This window comes from Plutella xylostella, chromosome 5, assembly GCF_932276165.1.
Source record: "Plutella xylostella chromosome 5, ilPluXylo3.1, whole genome shotgun sequence".
In the NCBI taxonomy this organism is placed as follows: Eukaryota; Metazoa; Arthropoda; class Insecta; order Lepidoptera; family Plutellidae; genus Plutella; species Plutella xylostella.
This window is the reverse complement of record NC_063985.1, coordinates 1,355,195-1,373,275: the sequence shown is the minus strand read 5'-3', so window position 1 is coordinate 1,373,275 and position 18,081 is coordinate 1,355,195. Positions and strand designations below refer to the sequence as shown.

At 39.4% G+C, this 18,081-nt stretch overlaps 4 protein-coding genes across 4 annotated transcripts; 1 reads left to right on the top strand and 3 right to left on the bottom strand.

The window, feature by feature from the left end:
• Window positions 1-19: 19 nt before the first annotated feature.
• LOC119692402 (RCC1-like G exchanging factor-like protein) lies at window positions 20-4,817 on the bottom strand. The gene is made up of 7 exons (XM_038112975.2): window positions 4,622-4,817; window positions 4,325-4,497; window positions 2,051-2,242; window positions 1,620-1,822; window positions 1,140-1,312; window positions 691-855; window positions 20-429 (listed from the first exon to the last, which is right to left on the bottom strand). The coding sequence occupies exons 1-7, from the start codon at window positions 4,734-4,736 to the stop codon at window positions 92-94; spliced, it is 1,359 nt and encodes a 452-aa protein (XP_037968903.2). The 5' UTR covers window positions 4,737-4,817; the 3' UTR covers window positions 20-91.
• Window positions 4,818-6,267: 1,450 nt separating this feature from the next.
• LOC119692409 (centromere/kinetochore protein zw10 homolog) lies at window positions 6,268-11,041 on the bottom strand. Its single transcript, XM_048633506.1, has 6 exons — window positions 10,736-11,041; window positions 8,893-10,662; window positions 8,342-8,548; window positions 7,483-7,612; window positions 6,934-7,075; window positions 6,268-6,578 (listed from the first exon to the last, which is right to left on the bottom strand). Exons 2-6 carry the CDS (start codon window positions 10,460-10,462, stop codon window positions 6,363-6,365), a joined length of 2,265 nt encoding a protein of 754 aa, XP_048489463.1. The 5' UTR covers window positions 10,463-10,662; window positions 10,736-11,041; the 3' UTR covers window positions 6,268-6,362.
• Window positions 11,042-11,194: 153 nt separating this feature from the next.
• On the top strand, window positions 11,195-13,084 carry LOC119692411 (translocon-associated protein subunit beta). Its single transcript, XM_038113011.2, has 3 exons — window positions 11,195-11,325; window positions 11,484-11,861; window positions 12,522-13,084. Exons 2-3 carry the CDS (start codon window positions 11,490-11,492, stop codon window positions 12,717-12,719), a joined length of 570 nt encoding a protein of 189 aa, XP_037968939.1. The 5' UTR covers window positions 11,195-11,325; window positions 11,484-11,489; the 3' UTR covers window positions 12,720-13,084.
• Window positions 13,085-13,611: 527 nt separating this feature from the next.
• LOC119692410 (CSC1-like protein 2) lies at window positions 13,612-18,005 on the bottom strand. The gene has a single exon (XM_038113010.2). The coding sequence runs from the start codon at window positions 17,810-17,812 to the stop codon at window positions 15,575-15,577; it is 2,238 nt and encodes a 745-aa protein (XP_037968938.1). The 5' UTR covers window positions 17,813-18,005; the 3' UTR covers window positions 13,612-15,574.
• Between the last annotated feature and the right edge of the window lie 76 nt (window positions 18,006-18,081).

Below are 18,081 nucleotides of genomic sequence, written 5' to 3'. Positions count from 1 at the left end.
AATAATAAAACTACATTCAATAATTATATATTTTTTAATTCCTAACAAATAAAACAATAACACTAATACTTAAAATTACGTAATTTCTTGCCTACACAAATGGCCGACACATAGCTAGCGTGTGATCAACACTGCACACCACTTTCAAGACGTGAGCTCCCACAGCTACTCTCAATGGGAAATTTTGATCTTTGGAGTTGCCTAGCCCTAAACACCCATGTCTATTTCTGCCCCACATGTAGAGATCACCATTGTTAGTTATAGCTGCCAAATGTCCGATGCCACAAGCAACCTTCTGCACCATACACTCGGGGTTGAATTCGTTGCGGCCAAACAGAGCCGGCGGGATCTGCTTCGGTTTGTCTGCGTGCTGCACGTTCGGTCCGAGGCCCAGCAGACCGTAGCCCCACACAAACACGTCTCCGTGTTCTGAAAATAGAAAATATTGACACAATTTAGGTTCTATTCAATATAAATATTATCATTATTGCTATGAACGTATACATTGGTTCCACTATTGACATAAGTACGTAGTACTCTTACCTACGGCGGTAGCGGATAACTCTGCTGTTTGAATAGGCCCTTAGACAGGAACTAGGAATAAAGCTCCTTTCTACGTAAGGAGATAGGTTCAGCAGAAGATCGAAAAAAAATATAGTTTTTAATTAACTATCCTGCAATATTACATACCATTGGCAATCATACAAAACGATCCTCCGGATGCAATGTCCACAATCCTGCCAAGTCCCTTGGTGAAGTTGACCAGTGCATACGACATGTTGACCTGCTGCTGGGTCTTCGCCATCGGCACCTGTCCGTACTCCGAGTTGCCCCAGCCGAATAGCTCACCATGCTCTGGAAAAATAAGAAATTATATAAGTAGTTATGTATGTTAAATAGAGATTAGAACAATTTTTAGGACACATAGCTAACCGCAAACTTGATTCCGGGATAACGAGAGATGGGAATTTAATTAAATTTTTACACATATTACCTATTATAACTTTTCCGTGCAGTTATTACTTTATTACACCCCCCTTGATGAGGAACAATTTTTATTTTGTATCGTCCATTTACGAGCCTAATAATACCATACCTATCCATTTTAACTTCAATTCATATAAAAACATAGCACCTACCATTCAAAGCCAGCACACAGTCGCCAGTAGAAGCCACCTTCACCACCCTCTCGCTGGTGATGTCTCCCTTCACCTGCGCAGGTGTAGCCTGGTTGTCGTAGTGCCCGAGCCCGGTCTGCCCGTCGGCGCCCCAGCCGCAGGCGAACACCTTCCCTGATTCTGTTACGAACAAACTGGAAATATTTAACGTGGTTTGAAAAAGATTTTTAAACAGAATTGTAATGTTTTTTTTATAGGTATACTTATTTGTAAGTAACTCCCATTCGACAGGGGAAGACATCTGACAAAACCCTTATTACATTCGAAGAAGGGTAGTTTTTGTTTGCATCAGACGTCTTTCCCCATGGAATGGGATATAGTAGCAATATTAAATCAGTAAATTCTATCCCACATCCCACATTGAAAGAGTACCCAAGGTGTGGTACTACTGCAGCATGCAATAGCTTGGGTCTTAATAAGCTTTTACTGTTAAATAATTACCTATGATCTTGCCCACAGCATACACTGGTAATTTTTTCTTTGCCAAGTGATTTTATATTATGTGAGACCATACTGCCCCTGTGTTCTTCATTTGGGTTTATTTTGCGGCCACACTGTCCATAGGCATTGTTGCCAAGTGTGTACACTCCTTCATTGTCCGTCAGGACTAATGTGTGGGCCCTGCCAGCATCTAGCCCAATTACCTGGAATCAGTTCAAATTGGTCTACATATAAATGTGATCCAGGAAGGAATTATAGCTATCATCTTCATGTATAATGTAATTATAGGTATTATCATCAGCTAACATAGCTGGCTATGATGATGTCAGTACAAACATACAGTCCAATGAATAGTTAACATCTACATTTCCATGCACTTGCATATGCATGAAGGAGATAACATAAACTACAAAAATAACTATAGAAATTACCTGAGTTTCCAAAGATTTATAAGGTATATAAATAGGAGCCGGGCTCAATAGTATTTCTAAGGGATGGCCCATGCGAGGGGCATGGTAGCCAATCTGCGAGTCTGTGTTTATTCCTGTGCCAAACACTTTGTGCTGCTCATCAGTTTTTATAGATGCTACTGTAAAACCGTAGCCACAAGCAATTTCTGTCACCTGAAATGATAATAACTAAGCATTAACACCCCTTAAGCCATATCCTTAACTTATGTATAAGTCAAGGAATATATCCGAATGCATTGAAAAAAACAATTGTAAAGCCACAATTCAAAAAAGATGACCGGGAACTCATGAAATATTATAGGCCTATTGCTCTTATCCCTGTTATATCAAAGGTTTTTGAAAAATTTATACATCATGAGTTATATACCTACTTAGAAAAAAATAATATATTAATAGAAGAACAGAAAGGATTTAGAAATCAAAAAACCATTAATATGGCGATATATGACTTCCTCAATATTGTGATGAAAGGCGTTGACTCCAAAACGCCTACATGTGCCATATACATGGATATGACGCAAGCATTTGATTATGTGGACCACACTACTCTACTCCACAAACTAGAAGCCTATGGCATAAGGGGAAATGTTTTAAAACTGATTGAATCATATTTAAAAGATAGATATCAACAGGTTGAAATATCAAAAATTAATATTAAGACTAAAACAAATGAAACTTTTTTGTCGAAAGAGCGAACTGTTAGGTATGGTGTTCCACAGGGAAGTGTTTTGGGTCCTTTATTATTTATAACTTATATAAATGATCTGCCAAGAAATGTTAAATACCCCATGACACTATTTGCTGACGACAGTACTGTAATAATTAATTGTAAAGATAATGATACTTATGAATTTGACATAAATGACGCGCTTAACACAATAATATCATGGCTTGAAAATAATAATTTAATGGTTAATCTTGATAAAACAAAAGTAATGCATTTTTCGCAAAGAATCTCTACAGGTACAAATATGAATATTAATTTTAAAGGTAATCGAATTTCTGAAACGACTATTTCTAAATTTTTGGGTATATTTATTGACAAATCTTTGACTTGGAAGCCACATATACATGATCTCAGCAAAAGGCTTAGTAAATCTGCTTATGCTTTATTTAAACTGTCACAAGTAGTCAACTCGGAAACCCTTCTGATTGCATACCATGGGCTTGTAGGTTCGATATTAAGATATGCAATAATTTTCTGGGGTAACTCAACGGACAAAAATATAATATTTAAATCTCAAAAGAGATGTCTCAGATCAATGTTTAATTTGAAAACAGTTGACAGCTGTGCACCAATATTTTAAAAGTACAAAATTTTAACTGTACCATCACTCTACATAATGGAAGTTGCAATGTTTGTTAAAACGAATCCCCATCTGTTCCAAAGAGCTGTAGATATGAGCTCACGTAGGCAACGTGATGAGACTAGACTCGGTGCGACTCAAGCAAAGACTGCTCTTAAGCATAAAAGCTTGTTCTGTATGGGACCAAAAATCTTTAACCACATCCCAAAGGACATTAAGCAATTAAATATAAATTTATTCAAAGTCAGATTGAATAAGCTTCTTGCGGAAAAATGTTATTATTCTATACATGAATTTTTAATTGATCGCTGTTTCTAATGTTGGACATGTGCATTATCTTTAAATTATTTCTATAAATACTAAATTGCCTATGTATCTTTACACAACTTTTATATTGCTTGACATTGTACTTAGACTTTAAATTTTAATTATATTGACATATTTTTATAGCAATTTTTGGATGCCTCGTTAGGTTCACAATGTAATTTTATTTTTATTTAATGTTATTTTTATTAGTAAATTGGTTTTTTTTTTTTTGTTTAAACTTTGCATGTAATTTTAGCATGTTATTATTGGAAAACATATAAATATTTGTACGCCTAAGGGTAAGACATGACGATCGATGCATTTTGTGTACTTACAACTATGAAATACTCATGTTCTGACAAATAAATGATCTTTATCTTCTTTATCTTTATCTTTAAGCATTAGTAGGAAAAACTACATATTAATTGGAACTTTTATAAACAGAGACACCTATTAGGCTTGTGTAGATAAGGTTGTCTTGGTCATTAACCAAGGTTTATACAATACTTTACAGTCTTGGTATCTATCCACGTTTATTCGATACCTTACTGCCCAGCTAAATTAGTTGAGCCAAACAAACCAAAGCCAAAAAAATATTTGCAATGTTTGTAACAAAACTTACATCAAATCTCTCAGCAAAACTGGACCTCATGGGGTGCCACGCGTAGGAGAAGTTGTTCTTGTACTTCTTGCGGCTGGTGCCCCGCGGCAGGTGCACCCCAAGGGCCCCGGTCTCCGCCAGACCCCACACATAAACTCGTCTGTCCGACTTCTTACTTATCGGGTATTGGAATACTGCAAAAGTTATTGATTTTTGGTTGTTTAGTATTAAGTATTGTAAAGTAGGATCACGATAAGTAGGAAAATGGGACAGTAATTAATTTCAGTTAATTAATAACGAGAAAACTGTTTTTATTACTTGGTAAGTTTTTCTCTTCGTCGGGTTCAGGTATTTTCTTTTTCTTAGTCGCATATGCTCGGCTTAACCCCAAACGAATACATGGTCGATTGAATATTATTTTTATAGTATTCATATTTAAAATTGAAATAGAATCATTTATTACACAACGAATAAAATCGTTTTTTAAAAATATTTATAGGTTATGTTTTATTTATGTAAGTTATTCTGTGTGGTTTTGACATTTAAATAGAATATAGAGCTCAGAATCAGAATAATAACGAACACTCAGAACATTTTATTGTACTTTTTTTATTGTACTAACACAGCTATACTCAAACTGCGGCCCGCGGGCCGCATGTGGCCCGCCGGGCCTTTATCAGTGGCCCGCGTGCCATGAGATAATAGATACTTAATAACATTCTATGTAAAAAGTATCGGGATTATATCCATATAAAAAACAAAAAAATATTGTTATTCATCCAATTCAAAGTTTGCTCCTTAAGAAACGATACCCATACACCAACGAATTATCCAATCATCACAACATTTTTTTAAACGCTTTCCCAGTTGTGTTTAGTACTCGCGGCGATTTTTCCTTATTGTCTTCTATCGATTGAAAACAGTGCCTCGAAGTGGTATTTTGTGTTTAGGAAAAAAAAGAAGCTATAGCCGTGAGCTGCAGCCATATCTGATTAATATGGTGGATGCTCGATGGTATTTGTTGAAAAATTCATTCACAATTGTGCGAAAGGTGCGATATCGTGGTACAAAATCTTTCTTGGTTTTTTTCCACAAATCTGGCCTTCTTCGTCGAATTTGCTGTATTAAATTTTACATAACCCGCAAATAATACTATTTTCCTACCGTTTGACTTTCTGGCAAGAATTCCGAGTGCACAACACCACAATAGTCAAAGAAAACAGTCAACGTGACCTTAAATAACAATCGATAGAAAACAAAAAGGAAAATTCGCCGCGAGTACTAAACATAACTCTGCAAAAAGCGTTTAAAAATGTTGTGATGATTGCATAATTCATTGGCGTATGTGTATCGTTCCTGAAGGAGCATACATTGAAGGTGATAGATATATAAATTTGGATGAATAACAATATTTTTTGTTTTATTGGTCTAATAGTATATGCATGTGTTTTTTATATTAGTATACATCGCTTTATAATAGTTAAAAAAAAATTGCTTGCGGCCCGCGACAGCATGACTTGAACGTGTTTGTGGCCCTTATATAAAAAAGGTTGAGTACCAATGTACTAACAGGTTCTCCTGCACTCCTGCATGGCATTTTTTCTATGTAGAGAAACTGGTAATAATGCACGACACCCCTCTATCAAATTGCCGCATTTAACTCTACTGACCGAGACAGATAAAACTGCCCTGCAGCGAGGACCAGTTGGATGAGGCCAAAGACATTGTTTAGCATGCAAATGGCCGTTTTCGGAGGCCTATGCTTCTCGTCATTGAAGTACTTACTTATGTTCCCTGGGCCTATGTAATGAACAACAACTCTCGGTAGAGAGTATAGTGTTCTGTAAGCAGCAATTAATGATTCGTGATAGGACTAGATACTAACTTTATTATGTCATTTATGGCGATTCTACAACAGATAAGCTACATGAGGATATGGAATAATAAAGACACAAGAAGTCAAGAACTTATAACACCAAATATATTAGCTTATTCTAATCCATTAAATAGACATAGACGTGACAACACAACTAAAATTCCACTAAAGTGTTTGAGTAGATTACTTTATCTTTGACAATAAGTTAGCGCGAATCTGCGTATTCTGGAACAGAGCCTTTATAAGGTTCCTTAGCTCTACGGTTCTAAAGTGGACCGCTAGCGGTCCGTTGCCGTCATCCCAGCGTTTCTCGATGTCTTTCAGGGACCCTCCGAGAATCAGAATCAACTCCTGTAACTTAGTCCAAGTAGCGACGTGCTCTTCTATATCCTCGGGTTTCTGAAAATAATAAAAATAAAATCATATTAATATCAGATAGATACCATTATTGAATGGTATTAGCTGCGGGCGCGATAACATTAGGTAATATGTCGCAGAAACGGAATAACATAAAATCGCAAATGGGCAACGCGTGCTTGAACTAAATCATTTTATCTTTGATGATAATGTTAAAATCGCAATGCACGGGTCACATAGGGTATACTGTTAAACTCAAAATGTATCTGTATCAAAATGTTATTGAGTCCCTTATTAGGTACGTACTAGTTAGTGAGACCACAACGGGGTTCAACCACTGATGAACCAAACACAACACCCCCTATCTATATTTTTACAACCACTCTTTGTCCCGTACCTGGAAGAGATTAGGCGCCTTCTTCACCACAACAGTGTATATGTCTCCGAGCTGCGCCGCCATCTCCGCGGAGACGTCCTCCGCCGAGCACGCGCGGTGCGCCAGCTCGTCCGCCAGCATGTTGACTAGCGTCGCCATTAGACTGGGGAAACATGAGATTAAATTAATAAATTTGAAATGGAGTTAGCAGTAGTCTGTACCAATCAATTTCTCCACAACACCTATTGTTAACTGGAAGAGAATGCTATTTAGCATTAAGTTTGCATTTGTCAAATTTGCAATAAATTAGTCTTCACGGCACTACTTAGGTAGGTATGGCGAATCGCGATATAGTGAGTCTATCTACATCGATGAAGGATCTCACAGCGGGGACTCTTTGTGGAATTATTGGGGGAATACTTTGTAATTTGATTAGATAGTATGTAAAAGAGATTTATTTTTTGAGTACCATCTTCTATCGGGGGTCGGCACTCGCTAAGTTACACTTATTTTCTCTCTGAAGACTGCTGTTCGGAAAGACTTGCTGGTGATGATGATGATGCTCGGTACCTGGTGAACAAGTTGGCGGGGAACACTCCGATCCACACGTTCTTCAGCAGCTGCAGCTGGCGCAGACACTGGCGGATCGCTTGCTCCGCGTTCTCGCCTAGCACGTCTTTCACCACGATGCAGTTCAGGTCTGGTGAGGAATGGTAGATGGTGAAATTTTTACTGCTACGCTAATATTATAAAGAGGGAAGATATGATCGTTTATTCGCATAGAATTGAATAGGCAGCAAAGCTACTGAAATAATTAAAGAAAAACATTATAAAGCTACACAATGGCAAGCTAGGCTTCTTTCCTAGCCCTACGGGAAACTTAGCAGCGTGCGTGTAAGCCACGACGACCATAGGTGAATTATAAAACTACTAGCTGAGCTCCCGCGAGATTCGCTTCGCCGTAAAAAGTTTTCCCGTGGGAATTCCGGGATAAAAAGTAGCCTATGTTCTTTCTCAGGGTCTAGACCATATGTATACCAAATTTCATTTAAATTCATTCAGTAGTTTTGGCGTGAAAGGGTAACAGACAGACGGACAGACAAACAGACACAGTTACTTTCGCATTTATAATATTTGTTAGGATAAAAACCACAACAGACTGATATATAGAGTGCGGAGTTCGGCTGACGACTTAGAAGACCTCGATTGTTATTATATTATTACTAGCTGTTCCCGCAAGCTTCGCTTCGCCTTAAAAAGATTCCCCATGTGAATTCCGCGATAAAAAGCCTATGTGATAATCCAGGGTGTCAGCTAACTGCATTCCAATTTTCATTAAAATCGCTTCAGCCGTTTTGACGTGAAGAAGTAACAAACATACACTCACATAGTCAACTTTCGCCTTTTAATATTGGTAGAATGCACTCACCGCTAGCCCTGATATTATCCAATATCTGCTTCCTCTGCTGCTGCAGGTGCGCTGCCAGCTGCCGCTGCCCGAGTTCCCGCAGCTTGGGCACGAGGTCCACGAACGTGATGGGGTAGTCCGGCTCGCGGCCCTCCATCAGCACCAGCCACTTGTCCCCGAAGGTTTGCAAGTTGTGGGCGAGGTACATGCAGTTGTTGTGGAATAGCGCTGCGGAAATTGGGTGGGGTTTTTAGATGGTTGAATGTGTTGCTGGTTTAGGTAAGTTGATAAATACGTTTGGTTAATTTTTTTTTTATAAATCGCTCTAATTTAAGGTTTATGAGTTGTATAACACAAAAAGAGCATGTTTTAATTTTTTATTGGCCTCTTAGTGAGTGGGTATGTATATTATGTGTAAATCATAAATCATAACAGACTAAAAAATTCAAGGACTGAACACATACTTATGAAATGGTGAGGCAGGCCCCATAGTGCGTTGTCCTACGTTCGCAAAGCAATAGTACACAGTATAAGGTACATAAAAAAGTACACAGAATTTTAGAGTAACTCACCCACATACTGAGGAATAGTCTGCAAAAAGTTCTCATGGTAGTACGGGACAACAGACTCATACAGTTCAAATATCAGCCGAGCGGAGATGTAGATCCTCTTCCCGACCACATCGGAGCACTGCACCGCCTGCTCCATCATCATGTAGATGAGGTCCAGCAGCTCCTGGGCAGTCTTTGATATCATGCACCGCGGGAAGTAGAAAAGACTCTTTGGTATTGTGCTGTCTAAGATCTGCAAGGCTGCTTCAATGCCTGCATCATTTATTTTACCGGGTTTCTCTGACTCATTGTCATCCGGGATTGTTTCCACTCCTATAGACATTGTGCTACTTAAATCTTTGAGCATTATAGCGCGTGCTGTCTCTAAATAATGCTGGCTGGCCTTCTCAGCAAACAGTACATCTATATTGTTCAAATAGTACAGTATAGAAAAGCCCTCGTCTGGGAAAAACTTAACCTTTGTTAAAAAGCGCTGTAATTCTTCAATCTCAGTAGTTATAATGCCATACGTCTGCATTTCATTTATGCTATTGGGGATGGTGTCAATGAGGCACTCCCGCACCAGGATGTCGCTGAACTCCAGACAGATCTCACTGCCAATCATCTGCATGATGGTTTGTTCTTGGCCCAAGTCTAAATTCAATTTATTTCCAAGGTGATGAAACAGTACCCTTATATTAGCTATAACTATGTCATACACTGGTTTGCTTCTGCCTTTGTATACAGTGATAGTTATAAGTTCATCAGTGTCAGGGTACACACAACACTCAGTGTGAATGAAATTAACAAGAACTTCAGTGAGCAGGAAAGATGCAAATTCAGAAACTTTTACTGGCAACTCCTTGCAATATATGAGAGCTTCCAAAACATCTAAACAGTCGGGTGAATCATCAATCTTTAAATCAATATTGATTTCAGTTTTTTTGTCCTCAGCCTTGCTTGACCATGAGAAAAATTTGTAAAACTGTTCCATCAGGTCACTGGTTAGACATTCCCAGGTGGAGAGGGCCATCTGCTTGTAGGTCTCGTAGATGGCGAGTGAGGGGAACCCCTCGGCCGGGTTCTCCAGCTGCTGCATCAGCTTGGTGGTCGTCTCCACGGCTTCCGTGAAACTCCCCACTCTTTTATTCTCTTCATATTCTTTCATATACTTTCCACAAGCTACAATATCACAGATAATATTCAGTGTAAAGTTAACTCTGTCCAGTTCTTTAGCAATTGTGTCATGGCTTTCAATAGATTTCAGTATTTCAGCCATAGTTTCCTCCTCAATTTCTTTTTTACAAGCCTCCATCTCCTGCAGGATGTCATTGCTTTCTAAACAAAGATTTTTACTCTCATCTACTATAGCTACAACATCATAATCACTTTCATCCAAAAATTGTCTTAATTCAGTCTTCAGTTTTTCAATTTCATTCTTGATGAGTGGACGTTTGTCTTCTGGTTTCCAGTTGTTAGACTCACTGCTATCAAATATAGTTTTAAGTACCTCATCCACGTCATATAGTTCCATATTGTTACTTTCTTCTAGACCTATCCTTGGTGATGGTAGGCTCTGGGTGTCTGTCATGTTTGGAGGATCTTTTGTGGGAATGTTGATGTTTCTTAGAACTATTGTACTTGTTGGAAGCTACAGCATTCCGTATTGTGTTGGCGAGGAATCGTTTATTAGTTTTCTGTTTTGGCGCTTTGACCCAGCCTGACGGACCTACTACTTCAGCTCTGGCGGCGCCTTGGACCGCTTCTCGCATAAGCTCTTCCACTGCTAATCTGCGGAAGTAATTTTATTGATGTTACTTGTTTAATCGCAATGCTAGTTGGATGTAAAATAAAGCTTTCTTACTTTTCTAGAGTTTCTTCGTCTATTGCCTCTGTGTTAGGTTTCTTGATGTCATCTTTTTGCTCTGACATAGTTTGTTTTGAATCAACTTCCCCGGACCTCGGCGTATCTTTAGGACTTCATGTTTATCACATCTATTTCATGACATAAAACGTGAAAATAAACACGCACGGAGCAAAATCGCAAGCACAGCGTAATATTTGGAAATGTCAAAAGTGACAGCGGAAAACATGGAAAATGGGAAAAGTTAAAACAACGTTCACAAAAAATATGACTATAAATTTTTACTCATAACATACTCTTCTAAAATAACATTTTAAAATAAGATTTTTGTGTTTTTTTTTGTTATTAATTTATTCAAATTCATTTATTAACAACCATAACTTCCATGTAACATTATGTTTGTTATTATTCTGTCAATAGGACTAATATATTTTTATGAATGCTTTGATAACAGTAAACATTTTTAAATATAGCAACTTTTTGTACGCGTGGAGTGAAACGTCAGCCACGTACAATAATCTGTCAATGGGCATTTGAACCTTTCTCATTCTCAAAGTGAATTTTTCATCAAATAATACAGCACACAGAAGGTAAACATTTATTTACATACTAAATTTTTAACAGTAGTTAACCATTCTACCTTAATTAAGTGAATACATTACTGTTTTAATTCAATAAATCAAGAAATTTACCACCAAGTTACCTAATCTTCCTCCAACTCTAATAATCGCCGACGTATTCTTTCCAGGACGCAATGGCATCTAAATTGATCGCAGTTCTGCTCATCGTCGCCGCTGCTGTGTCAGCAGACGACGAGCCAGCGCTGGCCAAACTGCTGGTATCCAAGCAAGTGCTGAACAAGTACCTAGTTGAAAACTTGGATATCCTGGTGAAGTACACGTTGTACAACGTGGGGTCGGCGCCGGCGGTGGACGTGGACCTGGTGGACCACGGGTTCCACCCCGAGGTGTTCGCGGTGGTGGGCGGGCAGCTGGCGGCGCACATCGACCGCATCCCCCCGCAGACCAACGTGTCGCACGTCGTCACCGTGCGCTCCAACACCTTCGGCTACTTCAACTTCACGTCTGCCCAGGTCACCTACAGGCCCAGTGAGGACGCTACTGAGGTGAGATATCTGATGAAGTTGTAATAATAATGTACTGATAAACTATAAATAAGTAAACATAATACTACTTTCTTATAAGATTACACACAATGAGATCTAATGTACGTACTCAAAAGTGAAACTGCAGTGAAAGGGTACATGATAGGAGAGCCTTTCAAAGTGACATATCCACTTTACCTATTCTGGGCAACATCTGCCCACAAATCTGACTGGCTGATCCTTCCACCTAAGTGACAACCCAACCAGCTTTAGTATTTGCACTGATACACTAGAAGACCAAAATGACATGAAACATTCTATTCTATTCAGAGAGGGGGGCAAAGTTCCTGTATGTGGCTCTCTCAAGTGGAACCTTTGTACATATCCCCTTAAATTCAACTAAGCCAGCCTAGCTCCCAAGTAAACTGGAGCAGCAAGCATAGATAAAAAATAAATAATGCAAGCCTGGGTATTGCAGTAGCTGAGATAGGCGCTCTGTTGGTCCAAGAATAGATAATCTTGTCTCTGTTGTAGATGGACAAGCTAACAGAATATATTCAATCATCTCATCCACTTCCTTACATGTCCTACATATAGGACTAGTTCTAGTAGACATGAAACATCTAGACCCCCTTTTTATAAAAAGAAACATTAATCCAACCTTTAATCTCCCAATTCCAGCTGCAGTACTCCATCAGCAGTGCCCCGGGCGAGGGCGCCATCATCGGCTTCAAGGACTACGACCGCAAGTTCTCCTCGCACATCCTGGACTGGGCCGCGTTCGCCGTCATGACGCTGCCCTCCCTCGCCATCCCCTTCGGCCTATGGTACTCCTCAAAGACCAAGTACGAGAAGCTCTCCAAACCCAAGAAGCATTAGTAAAAATATTAATTTAGGTTTTTAATTGCCTCTCTTCAAAGTGTTAATTAGTAATTAATTTATTGTATTGTTAATGTACTGATAAGTTGGTGAATTGGCTACTAAGTAATGGTTTGAAGAAAGGTTTTAAGTTATTGATAATGTAATGGAGAAATGGGCACTGGCTGACTCGCCCAATGTTGTACAATAGACTGAAACTTTCACATCTGTGTTTTTTGAGTTACTCTATTCTAGGAGTTGATTTAATTTAATCCTCGAGTTTGTTAGTGCGGTCTAGTGCAGTGGAAGAAAGTGCTTATCAAATCATCTTCATATCTCATTGTTAAAATTTAATTTATATGAACAATAAAGTTTTTTTGTACATATTTGAAATGATTATTTATTTAATACTGTGACATTTTTTTTATGTATAGCTTGTTACAGTGAAAATTATTAAGTTTGCGAAAAAAAATTAGGTATCTTAGGGAGAGGTATTAAATGTGGGTATCCTAGGGTTGCTGAACAGAAACTACATAGAAATAAATTTATATAAAACAATTTATTTATAATAGCTTATATACAAAATACTTTTAGATATTAAAATAATTATTGGACAAAGCAAAATAACTTATGAATAGCATATTGTTATAAACATTGATTTCAGTGTGCAGTAAAATGATCAATAGGTAGTCATGATGAGCTAAAAGTAAATAGATACAATTTGATTGAAAATGGCTTGACTATACATAAGTAGTTAAATAACAAACAGGGTTACAGCTGAATTATTTTAAGTAGGCAAAGATTTACATGACTATCAACAAGCGTGTGAAATGTGTTAAAATCAAATTAAATTTTCAACCAATCTTCAGAACCAGCTTTTTCAATGTTCCAGCCTCCAATCAGATTATTTTAAAGGCAAGAGGGAGGGTCAGTTACTTTAACATCAACCATGTAATTAGGAGGCCACAGCTCTCGGACTAAACGCATAAGTGTTAAGTATGTAAAACTACTGGTATACATATGATTTGCTGAACATTCAGACGAAGGATTATAAACAAAAAATACTGAAGAACAGTAGGTATAAATGGCATACCCAAAACCCACCCCATCACATCAGGTACAAAAATAACATTTCTGTTTCTTAAACTTACGAATTTCATTAGATCAATTAAAATTGATAATGATTCATGATGCCAGTTGGAATGCAATATAAAAAAGATCAACACAAAAAGCTGCATAAGAATTTAAACCAGATTACATCACAAATTAAAATATTTAAGTAGGCACCTAGTACTGTGGGGCACAGGTTTATCGTTGGCAAAATGGCAACATTTTAAATATGTCCGTAAGAGCTATCTTCACATGTCTCCCACAGTACTGGCATAAGCCTATTAGAAAAGAAGGAATCAATAACTGGTTAGACCGAAATAGCCCAATTAGGTTACATAATGAAGACCTACTACTTTTTTTGAGTAGTAACTACCAAAATTTATGAAAAAGTTTACATAGCTACTTAATCGAACAAAAACTTGATTGAAGCCAAATATCCAATATTATATTAATCATGACCGTTACAAATCGTATTGCGCAATGCATAAGGTCGACTATAGTGGTTCAATGCGATTAAATACCTGCTTATAGAAACTTAAAAATGAATTTAAAGTTGATTAGCTACATCGTAGATGGTATCCAAGATGCGTACGCAGTAGTACGTATAAAAGATCGTTTGAAATATTAATCATGGTGTAATTTTATTAACTGGTTTGAAAAAAATATATAGTTAAGTACATTAGTATTGGTACTTAGCTAGAATATAATTTTAGGTACCTATCCACTAATAACAGTTAGCTAATGACTACTGCAAGCAGTTGCCAATATAGGTACTAATTTCATTTATAGTGTGACGTGAACCCCACTGTAAAAGTCTGTAAGGTAGGTACTAGGTATACAACGTAAAGTAAACGATAATTATAATTGATTTTACAGTCGAGAAAAATTGGTATGTGTTTACAGCTTAAACATTATACAAACACAAATAAGGTAAATAACATCAAAGCTAGGAAACCTTCTAAAATTTTGTTATGCACGTGTTAACGTAGAGACACATAGATAAATATAAACGATGCGTCATTTATGTATTGATTTAGCTAACAGCAGACTGTCCATATAATAACTAGGCCGAACAAATTTACATCTACCTATGGGCTGTATTAGATAGAGACTACGTTAAAACAACCTTGTTAAGAATCTTTTAAATTAACATGTTATTTACGTACCTGCCTGGTTAATCTTAGATACAAAAATACATAGAGGTATACTAAATGAGTATAAATAAGCCAAGAAGATCGTAAAAGCAATAGATACAGTATTAACACATTTTATGAGGTGTTTAACTATTTTGATTATGATCTGTAGAGATGTATAAGGTACGTAGAGCTACATGCACTACTGTACTAATTTCTGTGACTCATATCAAACCTAGTATAAATAATAAAGCCGATAATGAAATCACATAATTATAATAATGACAAACTCAAAGTACCTACCTACCTATAGGTAAAAGGACGATAAAATATTTTATGTACAAGATAATCCTTTTATTTTTTTACGTGATCGAGAGCTAGGGACATTATCGCCTTTGATAATGGTATATTACTAACACAGCATAAAACAGTACTAGTATTGAGTTGTTACGCAGACCCAAAAATGATATGCGTGGAACAAATGCCTCGTAAATCAGACACAGCGAGCGTGATTCACGCAACTCGATCGATCGTCGTCACTGTTATTTAACACGCTGTGCTATTAATTCTCAAAACACCTATCATCATCATCATCATAGATTCCAGAAGTTCTGTTATCGACGGATGTGGAGTCTATATGTTGATGGGTTCGGGGTTGTAGGTGTGGTTGTTAGTTGGCGAGGAGGCGCCGTAGTCGGGCGTGGCGGGCGGCGACTGCGGGCTCTCGAGCGGCTTCATCAGCACGGGGGCCACGTACTCGTGGAAGCGCACGCTCGAGCTCTCCTGCAGCGGCAGCGGCGGCGTGCAGCTCGGGAACGGACTCAGCAGCAGAAACGTCCCGAACGCCACTATTGATGCCATGATCAGTATAACCGTCCGCGCCTCGAAGCCCGCCCGCAGCCCCGCCCAAGCCGCCATATTTATCAACAGCAACAAAACCGATATGCGAATCATCCGCACCGCGGTGGAGTGGATCCTCCCGCCCCCCACCCCGCTCATGTCGCTCGGCCCGTACGCGAAGAACAAGTTGTGCTTATCCCCGATATGCTTGAACATTAGGTAAATCAAACCGAAAGGCGCGACCAGCGGGCAGGCGAGACTGTACACAATCGAAATGGAGAATATCGCAATGCTCCACGCATAGTGAACACCGAATGGAAATTCGTACAGAATGGCCTTCTTTACGTAACTCTTTTCGGCTTTCGATTTCGACTGTAGTAGGTACCAGACGTAGAGGAACAGTTCGGGGAAGCGAATGAGTTCCAAGGAGGTCCCGATGAAGCCGGAAGTGATGACGTAGTTGACGAAGAAGGCTCCCTTGTCGGGCAGGAACACGCAGTCCCAGCGCATGGTGTCGTTCTCGTGGTGCAGCGTCCAGCGCACGAAGGCCTCCGCGCTGGCCAGCCCCAGAGACGGCAAGATGAGAGTCATGAGCAGGAGGAAAGAGACAGACTTCGTCATGATGGAGAAGTTCTGCTGTGACTTGGTCCAGTGGGATAAGAACTTGTCAGAGAATGAAACGATCGCCGGCATGACGGCCGCCATCGTCCACAGCAGCAGCGTCGGCAGAAACTCAAAGATAATCGAGCTGACCTTGCTCATGGCTTCAGGCTTGGCTACTAGAGTATTGAATAAATTGACTATAATGGCGGGGGTTGTTAGGAAGAACAGAACTAAGAATAGAAAGAAGTTGACGGCAATGGCCTTGATGTACCAGACTCCTTGCTTGACGCTGAGGTGCTCCCAGACGATGTCGGAGGGGTTGGTGGCGTGCTGCAGCACCCAGCCGCGGTGCAGGCTGAAGTGGTTGATCACATGCTCCGCCAGCTGGTACGAGGGCAACGTCAAGAAAGCAATGCCCAAGGGGTCATTCATTACCATGGCACGGCATCTCTTGGCTTCATCTTTCAGTCTTTTCTCTTCACTTGTATAAAACTCCAAGGCATCCAGTTCCGGACCGCACCACTTAGGCCGCACAGTTATTCGCTTTCCAGTCTTCTTAAAGTATGTGTCCGAATAAACTAAGGCCTCTGTTACCATTTCTTTTTGCTCCTGCACCTCAATTAATTGGTTGACATTATATGCCAGGCGCAGGTCAACAATCTGAATATGGGGGAAGTTATGTGCAAAGTATGCTCTGATAGTTGCCTCATTTCTGTCTGATCGCGATATATTGGTGATCATAATAGTTCCAGTCATGGATGGGGGTGCGGGCTTCCTTCCAGTACACCTTCTCATGATGAGAACAGACAGCGGCAGAAATGAAATGCTGATTAGCGTGTGCACCCACAGCCAGTAAGATGTTCCATTTAAGTTAGACAAGGTTGTCCTACTAAAAGTGCTTGCATCTACATTCAAGTTAGTACCTTGGAAGTTAATTGGCAGGATGATGCCGATTGATACCAATGTTATAATGAACATAAGTGTGATGAGGTGTCGCTGGAAGGAGAGGTAGTGCACAGCGTCTGGGCCGCACTTGGCCAGCACCTGGTCGCGGGACACGCGGAACACGGCCGGCAGCCAGGTGAAGAAGCCCTCGTCAATGTGCAGCGAGTCGTCGTCGCTGCGCCGCCGCTCCACCAACGCGTCGCCGTCCGCGTCGCGGAAGAAGATGTTGGTCCAGCGGCTCTTGGAGCGCTGCACCAGCGCCATGCGCCCGTAGTTCCACGCCGTGCGCCGCAGGATGCTGAACAGCAGGATCAGGCATGTCCAGCTTATTAAGTTCAAAATCAGCGTTTGAGGTATACCATTGTAAGCTCCGGTTATTATCACGCTCTGCGACGAGTTGACCAGCATGCAGCCCTCGTCGGTTCCATTGGAGGCGTTCGCTAATGATGTGTAGAAGTACGAGTCTGTTGTAAATCGAGACATTTTCGGTGTAACAATCACGAACCACACAATTTTAGATTGAAATATTCACATAATGAGAGTCCACACGCACAAGATTTAAATGGATAATCACTGCACTAAAACTCTTTGTCCTTCCTTTTTAATTCCAATACCATCTGGAACTGTAAATCAAAAATTTCTATTGTTGTGAGATAACAAAAATTAGGAATGAATGACGTTTATCGCGGAACCAACCATGACAAATGAGTGTTAACGTTTGGTTTATCTAATCTATTATTAATTGAATTAAT